The 22,563-nt window shown below is 36.6% G+C and overlaps 3 protein-coding genes across 6 annotated transcripts; 2 read left to right on the top strand and 1 right to left on the bottom strand.

Moving 5' to 3' along the window:
* The first annotated feature begins 298 nt into the window (after nt 1-298).
* LOC121248492 (transcription factor MYB3R-1-like) lies at nt 299-13,357 on the top strand. Of its 4 annotated transcripts, none has more exons than XM_041146968.1 (12): nt 299-480; nt 700-939; nt 1,028-1,082; nt 1,166-1,223; nt 1,495-1,589; nt 1,736-1,839; nt 2,649-2,777; nt 2,875-4,591; nt 5,054-5,337; nt 5,983-6,106; nt 12,537-12,764; nt 12,952-13,357. In XM_041146968.1, the coding sequence occupies exons 2-12, from the start codon at nt 839-841 to the stop codon at nt 13,081-13,083; spliced, it is 3,027 nt and encodes a 1,008-aa protein (XP_041002902.1). In that variant the 5' UTR covers nt 299-480; nt 700-838; the 3' UTR covers nt 13,084-13,357. The 4 variants fall into 4 exon arrangements, with proteins under 4 accessions (XP_041002902.1, XP_041002901.1, XP_041002904.1 ...); XM_041146967.1 differs by lacking the exon at nt 299-480 and adding an exon at nt 481-596; XM_041146970.1 differs by lacking the exon at nt 299-480 and adding an exon at nt 487-596 and having other exon boundaries at nt 5,989-6,106.
* A 2,572-nt stretch (nt 13,358-15,929) lies between these two features.
* LOC121250658 (rho guanine nucleotide exchange factor 8-like) lies at nt 15,930-18,835 on the top strand. The gene is made up of 7 exons (XM_041149842.1): nt 15,930-16,435; nt 16,592-16,708; nt 16,853-17,007; nt 17,129-17,203; nt 17,295-17,567; nt 17,650-17,970; nt 18,107-18,835. The coding sequence occupies exons 1-7, from the start codon at nt 16,138-16,140 to the stop codon at nt 18,527-18,529; spliced, it is 1,662 nt and encodes a 553-aa protein (XP_041005776.1). The 5' UTR covers nt 15,930-16,137; the 3' UTR covers nt 18,530-18,835.
* A 281-nt stretch (nt 18,836-19,116) lies between these two features.
* LOC121250659 (probable protein ABIL5) lies at nt 19,117-21,728 on the bottom strand. The gene is made up of 8 exons (XM_041149843.1): nt 21,320-21,728; nt 21,164-21,246; nt 20,747-20,894; nt 20,461-20,560; nt 20,311-20,350; nt 19,832-19,962; nt 19,655-19,719; nt 19,117-19,568 (listed from the first exon to the last, which is right to left on the bottom strand). The coding sequence occupies exons 1-8, from the start codon at nt 21,425-21,427 to the stop codon at nt 19,482-19,484; spliced, it is 762 nt and encodes a 253-aa protein (XP_041005777.1). The 5' UTR covers nt 21,428-21,728; the 3' UTR covers nt 19,117-19,481.
* Between the last annotated feature and the right edge of the window lie 835 nt (nt 21,729-22,563).

Genomic DNA, 22,563 nt, shown 5'->3' with positions numbered 1-22,563 from the left:
AATTTTATTTACAATTTATCAATACAATAACATTTTTAAAAAAAAAAAAATTCAATACATCAAATCAAAATTAAAATTAAAATAAATATTTTTTAAAATATTATTTGATTTCAAAATTGTAGAAGAATTATAAAGGCTGTTGTTTTATCGTCTCTCTTAATAAATATAATTGTAAATAGAAGTAGTTTCAAAGTGACAAGTTACCGTGGGGAGCCGTTAATATACGTTACCCAGGGCCTTGATTTTCCACGACTTGCTCGATATTTAAACCAGGGACACCTTATTCTTTTCAAATTCTTCTCGACCGTTGCACTCCCTCTCTCTCTCTCTCTCTCTCTCTCTCTTTCTCTGTGCAGAATTGATAGTGCATTTGCAGATCCTTGTACGCATCAGAGTGTAGAACATATATCTCTTCAATAGGATCTGCAAATTGCACAGACTCGGTTCAATTCTCTTTGTGAATCTGAAGCCTTTTGCTCGGTGAGTTTGCAGATCCTTGTACGCATCAGAGAGTAGAACATATATCTCTTCAATAGGATCTGCAAATTGCACAGACTCGGTTCAATTCTCTTTGTGAATCTGAAGCCTTTTGCTCGGTGAGTTTTTATACAGATTTATCTATAAAAACGCGCACCATCCGTTTGAAAATTTTGATTCTGAGTTTGGTGATGCTTTGTCAACCGATTCGATTGCTTTCAGGGTCTATCTGGTCTCCGTGTCTGTGGATACTGAAGCCTTTTGGATAGGGTTATAATGTTCGCGGTGGCTTGCTGTGGACCTAGTCGCCATCGAGAGTTAATTGAAGCATGCGGGTTCATTTTTTTGTTGAGGAAGAACGATGACTAGGTTGAGGACGACAAATTGCAAGCGAGCCCGATTTCCGGTTACTGCTTCTGGCGGACAAAGTGATGGTTCTCAGCACATGAGGCCTTGGCATGGGTAAATGTACACAGTCATATTTGACACATTAGTATGCGTCATCCTTTCGATATATGCGTTCTTATGGAGTACAAAATGACTGTTTTAGGAGAACTACTGGTCCTACAAGACGCTCCACAACGGGAAAATGGACTGCCGAAGAGGTATTTTTTCGGATGAGCCTTAGATGGTATGCGTTCTGTCTTTCATGAACAACTTATGACAAATGTTTGTATCTTATATGCAGGACGAGGTATTGCGAAGGGCGGTTGAACATTACAAAGGAAAAAGTTGGAAAAAAATAGGTATGTTTCAAGGAAGTGACAAATCTTCGTGGGCAACATGCCAACATCTATCTTAATGTTAACTAATCAAGATATAATTGAAAACTAATATGTGTATGAAACGTAAACACCGGACATGACAAATTTGGTTGAACGATTTATGAAATTTTGAGATAATTCAGTTCAGTCTATGATCCAGAAAAAATATGTGTTAGAGCTTTCAGATAGTGGAGGATGGAAATTTAAAAGTTCTGCAAAGATCCTTTTTCATGCGTTATTTTGTAACATGCAGCGGCATATTTTAAAGATCGAACAGATGTGCAGTGTCTACACAGGTGGCAGAAGGTCTTAAATCCTGAACTCGTCAAAGGCCCATGGTCTAAAGAGGTATGTTGTTTTGGAAACACATAGACTGTTCTATAATCCTGCCTTCAAATTGCTGGTTTGCGGATAGTTGACACTTCTCTAACTTTTAACTGATGCCATTTGTGATTCCATGGTATAAGTGGCTTATTTTGTAACATTATAAACAGGAAGATCAAATGATAATCGAGTTAGTTAATAGATATGGGGCAAAGAAGTGGTCAACCATTGCAGAAGCATTGCCTGGACGTATTGGAAAGCAATGTCGAGAAAGGTGTGATCATTGATTTGTTTATTCATTCTATCTCTCTCCCTCCCCCTTCACCTTAAAAGAGATTTTGTTCCAAACAACTTTGAGAGTTAGCTTCTGAAATGCTGGGTGTGGACTTTTTGGTTTCACTTGTTTGCAATTTTTTTCTAACTTCTGATTTTGGAAAATATCAGAATTTGGCGTGGGGTGAAGGTTTAATTTAAAATTTAACCTAAAATAGAAAAATGTTGTTTTATTAAAAAAAAATTGTTTTTTTAAACATATATAATATAATATAATATATAATATAAACTCGGGTGGGGCAGTGCCCCACCTGGCACCTGCCCCTCATTTTTTCCCTAGGGGGGCTAGTGCCTGCCCACCTCAGGTGTATACCGGCCCCCGAACTCATGACTTGAAATTAAATCTTAAATTTAAATGGATTACCTATAGTGGAACTTTTTAAGTGAGACTTATTACTCCTTAGTTTAGGGATGTGATATCCCATATGATAAGAGGATAAGGTAGGTGGTGTATCCCCCAACCAGAAAAGTGAGACTTGAGCTGTGCCACCTACGATGGATGGGTCCGACAAGGACGTCGGGAATTTAAGGGGGGAGATATCCCTCCCATATGATAAGACCATAAGGTAGGGGGCGTTACAAGGGACACACCTGTAACTGAAGAATTGGTCTTCCTGGGAATGTTGTTTTATGTGTAATATCTGTGCAATATCAGTTCTAGTGATATCTACTTTTTCTGGATGTGATCATATTGAAAGGGTTATTGATGCAACACCGTGGCTTAGTTTTTCAGATTTTCATTGTTTTTAGGTGGCACAACCATCTCAACCCTGCCATAAACAAGGAACCTTGGACACAGGAAGAGGAGATGGCTTTAATTCGTGCTCATCAAATTTATGGGAACAAGTGGGCTGAGTTACAGAAATTTTTGCCTGGCAGGTAACTTTAAATTGCATATTTACTGACATGAATACATAAATAATCTTTGGCCAAAATAATAATTCCTCTGAAACATCGTTGCGCTTGTTTGCATCAGGACAGACAATGCAATAAAAAATCATTGGAACAGCTCCGTGAAAAAGAAGTTGGAATCTTATTTGGCATCAGGATTACTGGAACAGTTTCAAGGTCTGCCTTATGTAGAACATCCAAGTTCATTGTCTGTGGGGATGCAACAGAGCCAAGTGGATGGGGTTGAAGAAGCTGAAACTTCAGAATGTAGTCGAGGATCATTAGCAGTCAATTGCTTTCAATTTGATTCTGGAACTGCAGATGCAATGGAGAATGTTAGGAGTGAAGAATCTGATCATAGAAAGGGGCATAATATGGAGCAGTATTTATTACAAACGGCTGAAGCTCCTGATATTAAAGATTGCCAGTATAGTTCCCATAAATTGCCCAACGTCTTTGTGGATGTCTCGCAGGAATCACCAGGGTTTGTTGGAACATCTGAACAAGGTAAATGTGAAAATGAAAGCCACAACAAAGGTTGTATTCAGACACAGACCTCTGCTGGATTGAACACCTCTGCTACAATTGAAAACATGCTTGTTGGTTCTGCTAAAATGGATAACCTATTATCTGAGAGTGATCTTCTTGACATTACATTATCAGAGGCAAGAAGTCTTGAATGTGTTTTTCATGGGAATGTGACGGAACAATCAAATGACCTGGATGGTGCCACAACTATGATAAATTGCCAATCTGACTCTCAGAGCTCGGCAACCACCAGAACTTTTGCTTTGGAGTCATGTGCCCCTCTAAAGGATGTCGTAGGAGGAATTTCAGGTTTTGAGGCCATTCCAATTTCAAGTGATGATTTCATCTATGTAGACTCACTTGGTATAGATGCAGATGAAAAAGACAACTGTATGAAACTAGATGAGGCAAAGAATGCCCCAAAACTAGTTCCTGTGGATATATTTAGTACCGTAAACTCAGACTCTGTCAGAACCTTTTCCTCCAATGATGAAAATGCAAAACTTTCAAACTCGGATGAGGCAAAGGTTACTTCGAAGCTGGCTCCTGGGGACGTTCTTGGTTTGGTGAATTCAGATTCTATGCAAGCCCTCCCCTCAATGGATGATGATGCTAGAGTGAATACAGTAGAACAAGATTCAGGAGCTCTATCTTACCGGCCTCTCCGTTTCCCAGGCTTTGATGTTCCTTTTCTCAACGTTGATCTCATAACATCTGGTGTTGATATGCAGCAAGCATACAGTCCTTTTGGGATTCGCCAACTGCTGATGCATCCAATGAATTTTGCCTCACCACGTAGCTTGTGGGATTCACCAATTCATAAAAGTACTCCAGATGCTATATCAGATAAGGCTGCTAAAAGCTTCACATGTACAACATCCATCATGAAAAGGAGACTGCAAGAACCCTTGTCACCCGTTGAAGAAACAAAAGGAGACAAAGAACATGAAAAGGATACAAATATGAGGACATTTAGCTTGACCAGTACCTTTTCTTCTCTGGAATCACTTTTAGAAGAGAATGGGGTTTCTGCAATGTCCATATGTTCTATTGATTCTCCAGTTGACCAAAAAGTGGATTTTGAAGACTCCATGCAGGATAAAGCTAATACGGACCGTGCTTTTGAAGAGGAAAAAGAGAGCATTGGGAATTTGGAGAGTAGAATATCAGAGAAAGACATTGGGATCACTAATTCTCCAGAGAAGATTGTGAAGAAGGGTGCCATGAGCATCAATCCTAAGTCCAAGATCGATGATGGCACTTCTGTCCTAATTGTGAGTTGTTTTGTATTTATTCATCAGTTGCTTTGTTTTGTTTTTAAAATTAATACATATTGATTTCTTGCAATTCCAATGGATGAGTTTAATTGTGAGTTACCATTGTTTCTTCATTGTCCCTTTTGGAGTTTTCTAGTGAGATCCTACAATATCAGAATATAGATAATTGAAATATCTGAGCAAATTTCCTTATGTAGTGATGGAGCATGTTTTGAGAAAACGATTTTCACAATTTTGGTCATTCTCTGATATTATAAAGTGGAAGAAACTCTTTTCTGCAGCTAGTACAATTGTTTACTATTGGATCCTATCCCTTATGAGTTGGAAGCAAAGACATGTTAACTAAAGTTTCGCTTGTATTGCAGAACTAGCTGGCCTGAAATTTCTGTTATTTGTTCACCCTTGTGCATATTATTACTTACTTCCTGGTTTAAATAAATTATTTTAATTCTTTTACAGCCTACGGGAGTGCTTGTTGAACGTAACATAGATGAACAGCTGGTATTTTCTCCCAATAGAGATGAACACCAAACAACTAGAGCTTTGAGTATGGCAGTTTTAAGTCCCAGAGGCCAATATGTTATAAGGTTGGATGCTAAAGCATACCGGGGTGGCAATTTAGAGCCATCATCTTTGAAAAATGAGAACTTTGTAGCTGTTGCATCTACAGAGTGTGCACCATCATCACAGCCTCCAGAAACCACTAGTGGAAATGCTGGGGATGATGCTGATATATTTAGCATGTAAGTTACCATTCTTGTGTTTTTTTTCAAATGTTTATAAAAATTTTATTGAAAAAATTTCAAATGCTTAGCCCAAGTACCATACTTGTGTTTTATCATGGGAATGCTGTTATATATATTTCCTGTATTCTTACAGATACAATCATAAAACGTGATGATCAGTCATTGTTGCAGAAACTTGAACTTATTGAAATTTACTTAATAGAGCAGAGCAGATTGTTATAGTTTTATTTGATATAACATGATGAGTAACTCTACAAAACCTGTACTTCTTTCCCAGTTACTTAACATACAAAAAACATGATAGGTAACATGATACAACTGTTAATCGAAGAGAGTACTTGTACGTGCAAATTCTTTATCATATATAAACTATTTCCCCTTCACATTTAATGTCAAGAATGCAGCAGGATTTGCCATCTATATGATATGTATGTTTATGTATATCTATGCATCTGTGTATGTTCTTTTGAAAATTTTAATACCTAAAACATCGTGCCTTCTTGGTTGCATATTCTTCTTGGCTGAGAGTTATGAACTCAGTAAAACTGAGAAAATTCCCATAGCTCATTTAGCCTATATTTCTTTTTGATAGTTTGTGGTTCTAATCAAATTTCTTTTCTGTTGTTTATTTTTTCCTTCAAGTTCTAGGTCTGAGGAGACTCCAAATAGAAAAAGAGGAATCGAATCTCCATCAGCATGGAAGTCTCCTTTGTTCGTGAATACTTTCCTTCCTGGACCAAGATTTGATATGGATATGACATTTGAGGTAATTTAAAATTTGAAAGTCCAATTGTTGCTGATACTGTTCAGTTGCCTTATTATGAGAATGTGGTAGCATAGTAGTTGATAATTTATGAGAATCTTTAATGCCCAATTGCTTTGACCAGATTAAAAAAAGGATAATAATGTCTTACTAAAATAAAATTTACAAGGCATTTGTGATAGGAGTACCACTAATACAAAGTAGGTTGTTATCATTTGGATGGTGAATTGATTGGGGTTATTGATGGGAATACTTTAACATGGGAATGCCATTTGTAACTATAAAAAAAGGCAACACAGGCTTCATTCCCGGCTTCATTCCCTCTAGAATGTTCTTCTCCACTGCCTAAAACATACTGCCTTTTCTTTCTATAGAGCTCTACCAGATTATGCCTCCTCCACCTAGAATCATTTACAGATTTTTTCTTTCACCGTTGCCAACGTAATATGTGGACAACTTAAGCTTTCATCTTGTGTCTCAGTGAAAGTGACCTGTCTTGCCTTGGGGGGGGGGGGGGGGGGGGGGGGGGGGGGGGGGGGGGGGTGTATGATCTGTTAAGTGACATGTGTAAGCTGCAGTATGAGGATTTTCTCAGGTGCATGAGAGCACTTAAGGTGCAAGAGTGAGTGTCTAGTGATAAGTGTATTTTGAAGTATCCTGCGTGTGTGACTTGAACGTTAGTACTTGTTTGTCTGGTTTTTGTCTGTGGTAGTCTGAGTGTAACTATACTTCCATAATAAAGTGTGTTCTTCCTTTTTCGAATCATTTTTCAACAGTACTTAAGGTGGATGAATTTTCAATGCTTTGGTTTTGGAATGTAGAGAAAAATATTCTAAAGGAGCAATTTAATTAAGTACAACTAGCAAAGACTGAAAAGGTACACTGATCATAAAAGCACAACTAGCAATGACTACAAATACAAGCACCAATACACGCCAGACAAACTGAAAGGGACACTTAAAAGCACACTTCTCTTCACTCGTGGATAGCACCCAACAGAATATTCTTGACAAAAATCACACTATTTATGGGCTCTCAACTACACTCAAGGAACTTATCAAGCTACTCAAGAATGTCATGAACATCTAGCTATATGACACCCTCACGCTAGGACTTTAAGGCTCACATTGACACATGCAATGGAAGGGTATGATCTTGATATTCATATTTCAATAGGCACACAAGCCCGTGAGAAGAATGGTTCTTCTCCACGTGTTAACTTAGTGGGTAGAAGGTTCAAGAAGGAAGAGAAAACATTCTTGAGCTGCTTCTAGGAGGTGAGAAATCTGATGGATAACTGTAGATATGCAGTGACAGTTGCTTAAAGAAGTAAAAAATAAATTTCTGGAAAGGAAAGGTAAGTACTACCACTCAATGTACTTGTAAAAAATTGCTCCCTCCCAACACAGAGTTCTTCTCATTCCAGAAATTCTGGAGACTTGGAAGAATTTAGAATTGTGAATATGCTGCAAATTGGTCATCTGTGTTGATGGGTTTCATCTCCACTAACTCCATTTAGTGTCTATAATTTTTCTTCTATTTATCTTCTCCCTGGTGTGCCATTGGATGCTGTTTTCTTCAATGATGGCTGCATTAGCATACTTAAGCAGCCTTCATTGTCTGCTTGACCTTCTGGGTTATAGTGGTGATCTAACTTCCTCTTTATTCCTTGTATGATGTTTTATGCATACCAGTTTTCCACAAGCTTTTGCTACTCTTTATGGAGCTTCAAAAAAATTTGGTTCTTGCTGCTCTCTCTTTGACCAGTTAAGGGTACCTATATCCCCATGGTTTTAGTACTTGATTGTATACAATCTTGTGGCACCCTTAATTTATCTTCCAATCTCTTTAGTATCTGGCAAATTGCTTGATGTGACTACCAAGATGATACTTCGTCAAAACATCTCGTGGTAAACTGCAATGAATCGACTTCTTGTCAAATTTGCTCCATATACATACCATTTACAACCTAAACTTATGTCTGGTTTGGTTTCACAAACCTTTCAAACCATCTCATCCCATCTCATCTTAACATCCAAACACTATTCAAACACAAACATTTTTCAATTTCAAATTTTTAAATTTTCAAATTTTTCATCTGATTATTGTCATTACAACTTTCCCAAACTTCCAAACAAGACACAAAAAACAATTCAACTTTTTCAAATCCCAAAACAAAATTAATATAAAAAAATTATATTCTAACCCTCTTTTAACTTTATAATTTTTATATTCAATTTTTTCTCTCCTCTCCGAAAACTCCATAAAAATCTTAACTCAAATCATTTCACAACTATTCACAGATTTCTCATCTCATCTGTGTAACCATGTACTTGAGGCTATTAGTTGTGATACTAACAACAAATCCTCATTCATGCCAACAAATGACCCAATATGGGTGATAGTTGTTGTTAAAGCTCATGTAAATTGCTTAGCAGCAGATGAATAAGGCACGAGAATACCTTCTTCACGTGTTCCCTTGCCATGATTGTTGTTCCTCATCACAGTGGTTAAGTGTACCACTAAACAATTTCTAGAGTAACACAATCAATCCACAACCTAAGAGCAATTTGGGTGATTGACAATTGTTAAAGCTCATGTAAATTGCACAACAGAAGATGAATAAGGCATGAATACCATGAATACCGTCTCACTTCACGGATTCCTTTTCCAGGATCATCATTGTTCCTCATCACTAGTGGTGTAACCGGTTAGGTTCAGTTCGGTTTTGAACATATTTTGGACCGAACTGGTCTAAGTCAATTTTGGAATTCTGAGAACTGATACGGATTGCTTCATTCAGGAAATTGGAACTTTTGGTTTCGGTCCGATTTAGTTCAATTTACAGGTGTGATTCGGTTTTGGAATTTTTTGTTGGGCTAGTTGGTTTTTTTTTTTACCCAAATGATTTTTTTCTTTTATTTTATCCCAAATATGATAGAGCCAAAAACATTATTTTCAAAAACACCATGCATAACCACAAAAAATGTGTAAACATGTACTTATAAAAATGTGTCAAAAGTATACTGTTATACTTATATCATATTCTGAGTATGTAACTTAATATACAAGGATAAATAATGACATATTAATAACTTAATATTAGTATTCATGTTTAAGAGTCACTTATTAAAAAGAAAACAATATTTATATTTAAGAGTAAGTTTTTATATCAAGGAAGCATAAATAATAAGTTTACAATTCATGTTATATTAATTAAGATTAAAAATATATATTTCGGTTTGGTTCAGTCCCGGTTTTTATGATTTGAAAATTGAATTGGACCAAACTAGGAACCGAAACCGACTGAACTAGTTGTGACCCGGACTGAACCGGTCGGTTGATATAATTTGGTCGGCTTTTTGGTTTTTCTTTCTCATCACAATGGTTGAGTGTACCACTAAATTTCTAAAATAACACCTGATCCATCCACAACCTAACACTTGTGGCGTTATGCCCAACAATTAATGGTAGTGAAGTGGGGCCTCATTGCATAGGTGTCCTAGTAGTAAAGCCTTACTACCACTCGCACCACACTAAACACACCCGCTAAGGGTTCCCTCTCATTACTACATCTCCCACTCGCACATAGTGGGCATGGCCCCAAGCATGATTCTTAGTGTGACCTCTAAGCGCACCTGCAAAAAAATAGTGAAAGCACTATTCCAAATCCCCTTTGAGGAGACCAGAGTTGGGGGGGCTGAACGGTTGATTCAATTCGGTCGGTTCAATCAGTTTTTCGGTTTTTCTTACACCCCTACTCATCACAATGGTTGAGAGTGTACCCACCAAACAATTTCTAGAGTAACACTTGATCAATCCACAACCTAAGAGCATTGGCATTGGTTTATCTATATGCAAATATGTGTTTTTGCATAACTAGACCATTAAATTGACTACATTGGATTATACATATGTAAATATTTCCATAGCAATACATCTTTGCATATGCACTATTCACTCCACAAATGCTATTTTATTAATTTTTTTTCTCTCCTCCCACTCACTCACTTAGTCCCTCACTCACTCGCTCTCTCTCTCTCTCTCTCACACAACCCTTTCCTCTTTTCCCTCCCTCTCTCCCTCGAGAACAGAACAGAACCTTTATTTTATTATTATAATATATTATATATTTTTTTATCATTTTATTATATTTTTAATATAATATATATGTAGTGGGTGCTAATTGCAAAATATATATAAAAAAATTAATTTTAGGAAAAAATAAATAATAATAATACAATAATATTTTATTATTATTTTGGCTCAGACAATCTCCAAAACATGTGATTTTGCATTTGCATATAGCAATGCTCACTTGTGGCATTATGCCCGAAAATTAATGGTAGTGAAGTGGCCTCATTACTACTAGAACCACTCACACCCACACTAAGCATGCCCGCTAAGGGTGCCCCTTCTCATTACTACATCTCTCACTCGCACACATAGTGGGCATGGCCCCCCAAGCATGATTCTCGTATGACCTCTAAGCGCACTTGGAAAAAAATAGTGAAAGCACTAGATTCATACCCTAGAGAAGACAAGAATTACAATATCCCTAAAGTGTTTCATCATGCCCTAGACTCATTTGAGCACATTTAACGAAGAGTTTCCATCCCCTCTTGAGTTCTAAACTCTTAGCTATGTTGACCACCGATAAATCATCATGTTGTGTTCACAAACTTTGTCGCTACCACCATAGCTTGTGTGCAACAAGAGCTAGTTTCTCTATCTCTATACTTAGGCTCTTGCTTCTTCTTTAATTATAGTTTAGAAACATTGCTCGTCAATTGCTCCATTGTCCAAGTATCTTCCTTCTGAACAAACTTCTCTCTCAAAATTTACTGTGGCAAGGGATGCATGAATTCACCCTTATTGACATATGCTTCTTGGTGATCTTTTCTATCTCTTGCAAGTGGCTTATCATGCTACAATTGAAACATTTATCATTTATTCATTTGTAATTTCTGGAGCATTCCTCTTCTTTATCATTTAAACACTTATAATCTGTCCTTGCTCTTTTCTTTCTTTGGCACGAGCTCCTTTGTCTTTTGGGTCGACCTTTCCTATTGCTACTCAACATTTGCCCCTCCTAGCTTTTCAATGAGACTGCAGCCAACCGTTTGGCTAAAGTTTCTTGGTTAGTTAATAACTTTTCTAACTCAACTGTAGGGAAGGCTGAGTGTAATAGATCCTCAATATTTTGATCTAAACCGTGGATAATGACGTCCTAATGCATTGTTCATTAATCGTAACAGAAGAATCTAACGCAGAAAATTCTTAACAAAAAGACTTTACCTTTGTAAAAATACTGTGACCTCCCACTAGTTGTCGACATTAATTTGAAATTGAGGAGTTGAAGGTTCATAACATTTTCCTTGACAAATGAGCTTTAAGTGTATCACTTCTTTAAGTGTGCTGACATTTTGAATGTGCTCCAACATCTTTTTTTATTGTTCTCTCGGTTGCAAAATTAAAGTGCTATCAGCACGGCATTCATTGTGACTTGGTGCAATCTCATTTGCTTCCAAGCAAGCAGCGTCCATGACTGATGAATGTCATAGTCCCAAATTGCGCTTGAGCAAGAATCTCCCCACACTTTCCCTTGACAAACAATCTCCAACTCTGATATCAGATGCATGGAATAAAAAGAGCACTTTATTATAAAAGTGCAACTAGCAAAGATGAAATATACAAGCGCTAATATCGAAGCCACATACAAACTTTAAAAGGCACACCTTAAAGAGCACTTCTCACATGTAGACTGCACTGAACAAAATTCTTGATACACTCACACTATAACTAACGGGCTTTAAATTATACACAAGGAACTCTCAAACGGCTAGCTATATGACGCCATTACTCTAGGAATGAAGGTTTTCCGTTAAACATAAAAGTGAGGGTATGAACTTACTATTTATTGGCACACGAGTCAGTGAGAAGAGTAGACCTTTCTCCTCATGTTAAGTCAGTGGGTGAAAGGTTCAAGAAGAAAGAGCAAAGAATCTTGAGTTGCTTCTAGAATGGGGTGATAAAATATGGTGGAGAATAATACTACAGATGCAGTGACAATCACTAAGGCAGATAAGAAGAACATTTTCGAGAGGCAATGCATTGTTGCCTCTTTAACATGGAACACCCCTACTTCATCATGAGAAATTAGTAAAAAGAAGGGGGCCACTGTTTCAATGAATCTCTTGCTCATTCAGTTTGGTGAAGATTCAAAGTTTAAGATTGCTGTACTTTATATCTTAGTTGGGGGCAACATGCTAGCCAAGAGAACAAAGGTGACAATATTAAAATAGTTAGAAGTATGGATCTCATTCTTGGCAGTTCTGATCACCTGCGTAAAGCAAATATTTAAACCCTGATGGACTAGATAGCAAAATATTCACTGTAATTTGTATGACATTTTCAACTACCACCTCTGCAGGATTTGGGATACTTCTTGAGCCCTGGGATGAGAAGCTATGATGCCATTGGGTTGATGAGACAGCTTAATGAGGACACCGCAACTGTATTTGCCAACGCTTGGGACGGTTTGGCAGGTGATGATCCTGTAACGCCCTCAAAGATAGTATTCTCCGGCGACCAACACTTATCTGGGGAGGATAATTGTTTTCTTCATAACGAGCAGGAGAACATTCCTCCCGGTGACTTGGTAAGGGGCATATCTAAGGACTGCAGTCTGCACGTGCATATTTATTCTGAATCAATACTTCTTTTGTAGCTTTTGAACCTGGTTGTATAAATGTGTTTTCATTGGAACTCTAACCTTATTTCTTCATGACTTTACTTACTGTCTTCGATTCATTTATTTTATTTTTATTTTTTTGTAAACTGTATAGGCAGAGCAATGTGTTCCTGATTTCAGTGGATGTGGGACGCCTGGGAAGGGTACAGACAAGAAGTTTCTTGAGCACACAGGTGCTACAAGCTTTTCAACCCCCTCATCGTATCTGACGAAGAATTGCAGATAATTGACTCTCTCACTTGATACAGATAGTGGGTGTAGTTATTTTATATTCCTTATGAATGTAGCTATGTTTGTATATGTGTGCAGTTTATATGATATTTTGAGTGGAAGTGCCAACTTCTAAGTTATGCAGGGTGATGTATATAGTATAGTTTGTCCATTACATTTTAAAGTTGTGCTTGATTTTCAGACTTGAAGAGTGATGTAAGCTATGAATATGTCAAATTTATTAGTAGAGATTCTTTGTAATTAATAATATTTTCGTATTATGGGGTGAATTTTTGAGTCATGAATCAAAGGGACTCGATAACTTTCAGATGGCAAAGCGACTTTCTTAGAAATTTTAGTAGGGAAACGATTACAAGTATCATGACTAATGTCCCTCGACCCTTCTCATTACCTCTTGAATTCAACAGCTTGAAGCAGCTTAGCTGGGAATTGGAAAACCTTGTAATCGGTTCAGTTCGGTCCGGTTTTGTACATTTTTTAAAATTGAATCAGTATACATCGATTTTAAAAATTTAAGAACTGATACCGAACTGATTCACTATTGAAACCGAACCTTTCGATTTTTTCGGTTTCTGTCTGATTCGGTCCTGTTTCACGGATTATCTATGTTAGTAATAATATGGTGTTTACATATACTTAAAACTATTAGTCTATTTATATTATAATATAAGTACATTATTTATATTATACTATAAGTACATTACTTATTATTTTATAATAAGTACATTATTTAACTAGAGTCTATATAAGTTCTAGAATTTTTATACGAGTATATAACCAAATCTGTAAAAATGTATTTATAAAAGGAATATATATATTATACATTATGCCAAAAATATATTTATAATTTAATATTGATATCTATATCAAAATTAATAACTTAATATTAATATTTATAAAATTTTATGTTATATTAATTAAAAATTTAACACATAATATATATAATATAATATAAAAAATTATAAATATATATATCGGTCCAGTCGGTTTAAACCAGTTTTCAAAATATAAAAATCGGTACCATATCACTTTACGACCGGTTTTCGCTTACAAATCGAACTGAACCAACCGATTCGACCTGGTTCGGTTTAGTCCAACTGGTTTTCCAGTTTTTTTTTACACTCCTACGCCCACCCACTAGGCTTATATACATAGGATTCCTCCAATTACATTGTCTCATTTGCTTCCTCAACTGAGTTCAGTACAATTCATTTTTAAGCATCTTCTACCATCCAAACGCTAACTTGAGATGCATCGTAAATGAGTTCAGTGGATCTATACTGTACATTGATGTAACCAGTTCTGACTTGTGGCAGGGTATCATAATGCCTGCAAACCGAAGGCTGGAAAAAAAAAAAGTCAGGTTTTGTCCATTTTGCCCTTACTTGACTTGAGGTGGATGGCTGCAAGTGCAGCTTGGAGAAATTTTTTTGCCCTTTATAGGATTTAACGCTGGCAGTTTATTTTTGGTATGTCAGATGAACAGTTGAATTTAATGATGGAACCCATTTACTTTACAACTTCCTATAAATATATCTAAACTTATCTTAACATCCAAACACATCTAAACTCATTTTAAGTGGACTCCACAAAACTTACTCAACCATATCAACTCATTACTATTTATAAAAAACTCAACTCAGCTAAACTCAGCTCAACAAAATGCAGCCTAAACCAAATATGTTTGACTTGGTTTAAAGAATCAGAACTAGTTTTCTTTAATCATAAGCCAATTCTCTCCCCTAAAAGAGAAGGAAAAAGATGGAGTTGCTGTTGAAGAAGCCTGAGTAGTAGTGCTCCATCACTATCATGAACACGCATTGACTTTTGGCTTATATAATTGATTTAACATTTGAAGTTAGAAGTGCTTGCTGTTATGATATTGGCTTGAATTATTAGTTTTTATCGAAGCTTAGACAAAGTAATAGACAGAACAACGACATTTTTTTTTTCGTCAGACATCTTGGGTCAACGAGGTTTGGACGTGCTGTGAGCATATGATTATGGTATCCAATTATTATAAAAGCAAAACCCAAGTAAATACTTTGCAGCAGTAATGAAATTCAATTTAATTAAGCAACAGATTCCCTAACCTTACATGTAAGTTTCTTTCCGGGCAAATTATTAAAATCCAAAATCTTTATTAAAACAACAAACATTTTATGACGAAAAACCTCAATTGTTTGTGAAAAATAGTAAGATAATTTGTGAATAGTAATGAGATAATTTGAGTTGAGTATTTTTTGGATTTTGAAAAATGAGAGAAAAAAAATTGAATAAAAAATATTATAAAATTAAAATACTGTAAAAATATAATTTTATAATATTATTTTTGTTTGAGGATTTGAAAAAGTTGGATTTTTTTTTTTTGTTTCAAAGTGTAAAAAAGTTGTAATAATTAATTTGAAAAACTTGTAATAATTAGTTTGAAAATTGTGTATTTGAATTAAGTATAGGAGTAAGATGGGATGAAATGAAATGAAATAAGATGAAAATTTTATCTCTAATCTGAGCCCCAAACAAGCCTGATCATATGGGAGTTGTGAGATCTGATAAGACTCTTTGGTGGTGGGATAAAATTAGGGTCTGCAGAAATAAAAGTAGAAAATGTCAGTTAAGTTTGTATGTTTTTCCCGGGCTTTTTGTCCGACCAGCCTCCTCCCATCCACTCATTCCCTGAACAAACCCCAGCAAATTACCATTTAACGTTTTGTTAATTCGTTTTGTACCTGTTTCGTATGCTGACCACCCCATGCTTCTCTTCCTCAAACATGCACCCCACGTTCCATACTTGCAAAAAATAGAATATTTGCACTAAACAGTTCTTCCTTCTCATAATCTCATCAACATTTGTAAAAATAAAATAAAAAAAAGCCATGCAAATCCCATCTCTAGCCTCTCATTAAGTTAGGAGAAGGGGTTCTTCTCCTCTTTCTCCTCCTTTCTCCTATAGAACATCATTAACTTTAGCTGTCTTGTAACCTAAGTTAGTTTGTCCCATATCATTGTCATTTGGTTTGTTTCTCCCTTGGTTTCTTTTTGTTAAACTATGGTCCGAGCCTTCGGACACCAAAACAGCGTACAGAAGTCCAGATCATTCAATTTCAAGAGAATGTTTGAGATTCCAGGCCGGCAGGTTCAGAGTATGATCATTGAAAATGGGCAGGAAGGTTTAGAGGCTGCAGAAGAGAAGGTGCTTTCAAGATGTCATGAAACGAGGTTTTTAGGAAGTCCATTGGAGCGCCACCATATTGGTTCGTCGGTTGATCGCTACATGGGTCCAATTTCACGGTTGGATAGAAGTGGAGCCGGGGCAGGAAGTCCTCAAGCTGCCAGGCCAAATTCAGGTAGAATCTTCATCTTAATTGGCTTGCAGTTTTAAGTTGCTATAGCTCCATGTCAATCCGATGACACAAAAAGAAAATCATATATAATTGCATAATGTATTTTTCTCTTTAACCCAATAATTTCTTCTTTTAAATTTTTTCTGTGGCTTTGTTCAGATATGGATATGATGAAGGACAGGTTTTCTAAGCTGCTTCTTGGTGAAGATATGTCGGGTGGTGGAAAGGGTGTTTCTTCGGCTTTGGCTTTGTCAAATGCCATCACAAACCTTGCTGGTACTTTTTTTTCCCTTCTGATATTTGTTCATTAAAATCATATATGGATAAGGTTTCGGTTTTGAAGGAAGAGGAAATAAAATTAAGCAATGGCAATTGCTGAGATATGTCGTTTGTCCTTCTTGTTTTCCTGCAATATTGAAGCATCTGTTTTTGGAGAAAAATCGAAGCTGGAGCCCATGTCTCCAGAGAGGAAATCAAGATGGAGAAAAGAAATTGAGTGGCTTTTATCTGTAACTGATCACATTGTGGAATTTGTTCCTTCACAACAGAAATCCATGGATGGAACAAATATGGAGGTGATAAATCTCTCTCTCTCTCTCTCTCTCTCTCTCTCTCACACACACACACACACACACACAACCTGTGTAATTTTGACCATATTTGTTTTCCTCTAACATTTTTCCCCTATTTTCATAGATTATGGTGACAAAACAAAGAAGTGATCTGCTCATGAACATTCCTGCACTCCGCAAGCTTGATGCAATGCTCATTGTAAGTACTTCTCGTTTCTATATAGAAGGATCATTCTTTCATATGGCCTAGATCAATTCACAACTTGGACTGATGAAATTATAATGAACAGGGCTACCTGGAAAACTTTGGAAGCCAAAACGAGTTCTGGTATGTGTCCAAAGATGCCAATGAATCTGAGAATGGTAACGCCGGTAGAAATGATGATAAATGGTGGTTACCCACTGTTAAAGTTCCATCGAATGGACTATCCAATGTCTTCCGAAAATGGCTGCTCTTTCAGAAAGAATCTGTGAACCAAGTACTAAAGGCAGCCATGGCAATAAATGCTCAAGTACTGTCAGAAATGGAGATCCCTGAAAGCTATATTGAATCCCTGCCAAAGGTAATAAGATGAAATACCCTCATTGACAATGGCTTGTGTAATTGTGTTACATAGGTTGATTTGTGCTGTTAAATTTCAACAGAATGGGAGAGCAAGCCTTGGAGACTCAATCTATAAGAGCATTACAGTAGAGTACTTTGATCCCGGGCAATTCCTCTCAACCATGGACTTGACCACGGAGCATAAAGTGCTTGACCTTAAGAACAGAATCGAGGCCTCGATTGTGATTTGGAAGAGGAAGATGCACAGCAAGGATGGAAAGTCTGCATGGGCTTCAGGTGTGAGCTTGGAGAAGAGAGAACTCTTTGAAGAAAGAGCAGAAACCATCTTACTCCTACTTAAGCAGCGGTTTCCAGGACTTCCACAATCTGTACTTGACATATCGAAGATCCAATATAATATGGTAAAGAACAACATTCAACTGCCCCTTTTCTGTTTCATTATTTCTTTTTTTCTTTTTTTTTTCCTTTCTAGCTTTTACTATTTCTCAAACTACATGGAACTAAGAAACCCATTATTTTTGTACTTAATCTGCACAGGATGTGGGACAGGCTATTTTAGAGAGCTATTCAAGGATAATAGAAAGCTTAGCATTCAATGTCCTGTCCAGAATTGAGGATGTCCTGTATGCTGATTCTCGCACTCAAAAACTACTACAAGCAGAACCCAACAGCAACAGTGCAGTGGATTCTTCACCATTGACTCGTGAAGAGATAGACAAGTGGTGTTCTTCCGAGGCACCGAATTCAAGGACACTATCGGATTTCATGGGTTGGAATTGGGATAAGGGAGCAACTGAAATGAAGAAGAATTACCCAACAGGCAATGTGGACAGCTACTTTAAAGAAGAAAATGACAGGTATAAGAGCAAACTTGGGAACGTTGTGACCGCCAAGAAGATGTCCTATTTAGAGAAGCTTGAGAACCTGAGTGGACTAAGAAGTCCAACGGCTCGCCATTAGTGCCAGTAGCAAAAGATGACAAAGAACGGAAGAAAAATACAATTGAGATAGAGATGGAGTGAAATGTAGGGCTAACAAATTATGTCTGCAAGTCAGTGTGGAAGACATACGCTGTAAATCAAATGGTGTCTTACAAAACAGACTTGCAAGTAGAAGGACGACTCAAGCTAAAAGCTAAAAGTGTAAATATCCAGACCCATGTAGGATTCGGTTGAGTTAGTAATTCTTGTCTTTGTGCTTCCTTCCGAGCGTGGAAAGGGAAGTCTGCATTTTATTAGTGCGGTTGATGCACTTGGAATGCACTTTCATTCTGGCTTTCTTGACTTGTACACTATTTTTTTTTTTTTTTTTCTCTCGTCCTCCTTTCTGGTTTCAGCTTTTTTTTCTGTACATTTGGTCTTGATGACAGCTCGATATTAGCCACAATACCCAAGTCAGAAAGATAAAGAAAAGAAAATTTGATATTAACACATGTCCATGAATTTGATAGTATCTGATCAGATTCATGAGGCCTATTTAGTTTAGGAAAGAGAACAAAATAAATAAATAAATTGCTGAAGGCTCCAGATTTCATCTTGACATTAAACTTCAGAAAAAAGACAAAAGTTGGCTTGCTATATAATCTCGACTCAATGTATAAAATACAGTACAGACTCAGATTTTAATCACATCAGTAGACTCTTGGAAATGACAACTTCGGTGAATTTAAACCATCAAGAAAGCAACTTTCAAGAGTAAAATCTCTCAGGAAGCAACATACCATTAGCAATAGGAGCAGTCATAACGCAATAGAAATCCCTAAGTTGGTTCAAATACCATGGCGTTTGGGTGGCTGTCCTAATTTTGTGATTCCTCCCCACAGAGAAACTTCAAATCTCTACTCAATAAAGCATTTCCACCAATGATACAAGGCAGGCAAAATAAACAGATGGAAGTGGAGATCCTTAATTATTCATGTCGTTCGTTTAGTTCGCCGAATGAGGGATAAGATGTCACTACCCTGGAATGACTTTCGACTTCGTCCAATCTTTTGAACACCCTGCAACAAAAGAGCAAAAAATGAAATCCATATCCGTGGTTATGGAGTGGTATCAGAGGCAATACTGTATATAAAACCTCACTCACCTGGAAATGAAAAGTGGTATTTAGACCTTTTGACAATACAGACAAACCATCACGAACAGGCAATGCTATACCATGTGAAAGAACAAAATTAGTACTGTACGAAAAAGAGAACAGCCCATCCATTGCTTGTTGAAAAGAGAAGTTTTTTTTTTTTATTTTTTTTTCCTTCTAAATTACCTAATGCTAAGTCGCTGTCCCCTTTCTCAAGAGAGGGCTTACGAGTGTATGTGTACAAGAAAAGCGGCACGTCCTCTCTTTCAAGTTCCTGTTGGTCTATGATCTTGCCATCAGTTTGATCATCAGTATCCCTGTATTTATATCGAATCTATTATAGCAATGGAAACTCCAGTTCTGTCCCAGATTAATTGCTGTCATAGAAAGGTCATTGTGCAGGCTGCAATGCAAAGCTTATGTGTGCACTACATGTACAAAATCCACAACACACTCGAGCATGTGCCTTTTTTGTTTCTTCTTAAATTGCTACTATTTTAGTTATACTCGAGGAATGATAAGAGAATTCAACACAGGGTTGAAAATGTGTTCTTGTTTGAAGCCTCTTAATCACGCCACAATGTGAAGCCATGCATGCAGCCCAACAATCCCCACAACCTTAATTTCAGTGTTTTAGAGGAGGTGTAGAAAGGAAAAACTTTTACCTTGAACCTTCTTCACATGCTTTCTCAACGGTTGTAATTGCTGATCCAAAGTGGGGGCATAAAAAGCATTAATTAAATTAAATAGGGAATAAATTATGCACATTTTTTGCTAGACTAGTAGCAAATATGAAGTTTTGTCAAGATAATTACGCATTGATAAATAACGACGATGATATCTTCTCATACTCTCACTCCACCGTAGTCTAGATAGAGCAAGCTTGTGAGCATATTGTTCACATACCAGAAGTCTCTGCCAAATGCACCAAACAAGTTTAAGTACTTGTTATAACTATATCATCTTACTGTATTGACATGCACCATGATCAGCGCGAACAATGAGTCGATATGAGGACACACTCACTGACACTGTCCTGCTAATTGACATGATTTGATTTACAAAACAAGTTAAATTTTTCAAAATAATATCAGTACTAACTTGCTTTAAGCAATTGATCCGAAGCTCGGCATCAGAAAAAGCATTAGTCTGAGAAATTCGGCAGTTGAGGTCAGCAGAGACAGTCCCAAGGTGATCAACAACAGTGACCACGGACCTGCATATGTACTCTTTTGTGTTTTCCATCACCCTGCATACAAAAGACTGACCGGCTCTTAAATACAAGAAACAGTGGACCGTTTTCAAATGGAGTAACTAATGAAACTACCAGTAAACGGCCAACCGTTTAGGTAATTTTAATCGAAAAAATATATTCATCATCCTATCTTCCATCATCCTCTCATCATCGCATAATGTTTAATGATAGGTTTATAAGTGAAATATAATAAATAATCTCCGATCATTAAATGACACATCCTATGATGGATTGGGAGGACTCATTTTAATCAAGGTACTCACATTTTCTTCTCTTTGGCATTCAAGAACGTCGTTTCCGAATAATCGGCAGCATAATGAAGCTGAGCACGTAACTCTCTAAGTTCCTGCAATCAGAAAACTAATTAATTGTCATGAAATGAACAAAAGCTGCAAAATTTAGTGGAGATGAACGTGCACCTGTAGAGACTTTTCAAAGCGTATGATATCGTCAGGCCTGGGATCATCCTCTAGACTTTGAAAGGAGGAAGAAGAAGAAGAAGAAGCAGACACAGTGTACTCCTGCATTCTCTCTTTGCTTCTTTCTGTAGCTAAATGCAGTTGAAGATTAAAAAAATAAAAACAGGTGGGTTTCAAGCCTGAAGAGAGAACAGCCTCCAAATACTACAAAAACTCTGTCTCGCTCTCTCCGGCTGTATTTCGAATAAGTGGTGGATTAGGATGAGTACGGGTTGTAATAAAAGATGGGGCCGAGAGACAGAAAGAGAGGTCGGTGACTGGAGGCTCGTGAAGTTCTGATGATGAGTTTCCCACAATGGACTGAACATGGAAAAACAACCAAAGGCTTGCAGAGCACGTACATACATGTTCATGGTGGAAGATGACAAAAACAGTTTCAGCCCCGTGATTTCGTGTTCATTCCTTTCTAAAAGAAAGTGCCGTGGGTCACTGAGAGCATGCTCAGCAGCGAGTGCCAGACTCCTCTGTATAGTGTATACTGCCATATCTTTCGAATAAAATATCCTTTTATTTATTTTTCTGTTTTAAGAAAGTATAATGCCGATTTTGTTTTTTGGCCTATGAAATAATTTGCTAATAAAGATTCAAAATTGCTGTGATAGCCAATTAAATTGGTACGTTTGGATGATAAATTTATTTTAATTTATCTTAATTTATTATTACAATTTTTTTTAAATTTTAACACAAAATATAATAAATAATTCAACTTTTTCAAATTCTAAAATAATAATAATATTAAAAATAATATTCTAATAATATTTTATCATCTCAACTCAACTCAGTTTAACATCCAAATGCAGCCAATTTTGTTTTTCACGATTAAGGTCCGTTTGCATTGAGAGATCAGATGAGATGAGTTAAGATGATTTGTAAATAGTAGTGAAATTTGTGAGTTAAGATGAATTGAAATAGTTTTCAAAAATTTTGGACTGAAAGAGAGATGAGATAATTTTGGATTATTGGAAAGGAGATAGATATGAGTCATACAAACGTTTTTTTCCTTTTTTGTTACCTTATGAAAAGCTACTATTTGAAACTTTGTCGTCTTGTAAAAATATTAAAAATTATTTTCAAATCAGCATACGATGACCGTTTGAATAAGAATTAATTTCTCAGTACCAAGTGAGATGAGATGAAACCATCTCCCTACTCAATCCAAACCACACCGATAGACATATCAATAT

Source organism: Juglans microcarpa x Juglans regia, chromosome 2D (genome assembly GCF_004785595.1).
Source record: "Juglans microcarpa x Juglans regia isolate MS1-56 chromosome 2D, Jm3101_v1.0, whole genome shotgun sequence".
In the NCBI taxonomy this organism is placed as follows: domain Eukaryota; kingdom Viridiplantae; phylum Streptophyta; class Magnoliopsida; order Fagales; family Juglandaceae; genus Juglans; species Juglans microcarpa x Juglans regia.
Note: the sequence above shows the minus strand (reverse complement) of the source record. Positions and strands in the feature narration are given on the sequence as shown.

Bases quoted from the DNA above. Each gene is read 5' to 3' on its own strand.
- LOC121250659 (XM_041149843.1), bottom strand. From the start codon at position 21,427: ATGCAGGAGTACACTGTGTCTGCTTCTTCTTCTTCTTCTTCCTCCTTT. The intron at 21,247-21,319 runs GTGCACGTTCAT...TTCTGATTGCAG, and splicing joins GCTTTGAAAAGTCTCTACAG to GAACTTAGAGAGTTACGTGC. The intron at 20,561-20,746 runs GTTAGTACTGAT...TGCATTTGGCAG, and splicing joins GGATCAATTGCTTAAAGCAA to AGACTTCTGGTATGTGAACA.
- LOC121250658 (XM_041149842.1), top strand. From the start codon at position 16,138: ATGGTCCGAGCCTTCGGACACCAAAACAGCGTACAGAAGTCCAGATCA. The intron at 17,204-17,294 runs GTAAGTACTTCT...TATAATGAACAG, and splicing joins AGCTTGATGCAATGCTCATT to GGCTACCTGGAAAACTTTGG. The intron at 17,971-18,106 runs GTAAAGAACAAC...TAATCTGCACAG, and splicing joins CGAAGATCCAATATAATATG to GATGTGGGACAGGCTATTTT.
- LOC121248492 (XM_041146968.1), top strand. From the start codon at position 839: ATGACTAGGTTGAGGACGACAAATTGCAAGCGAGCCCGATTTCCGGTT. The intron at 1,083-1,165 runs GTATTTTTTCGG...TCTTATATGCAG, and splicing joins GAAAATGGACTGCCGAAGAG to GACGAGGTATTGCGAAGGGC. The intron at 4,592-5,053 runs GTGAGTTGTTTT...ATTCTTTTACAG, and splicing joins ATGGCACTTCTGTCCTAATT to CCTACGGGAGTGCTTGTTGA.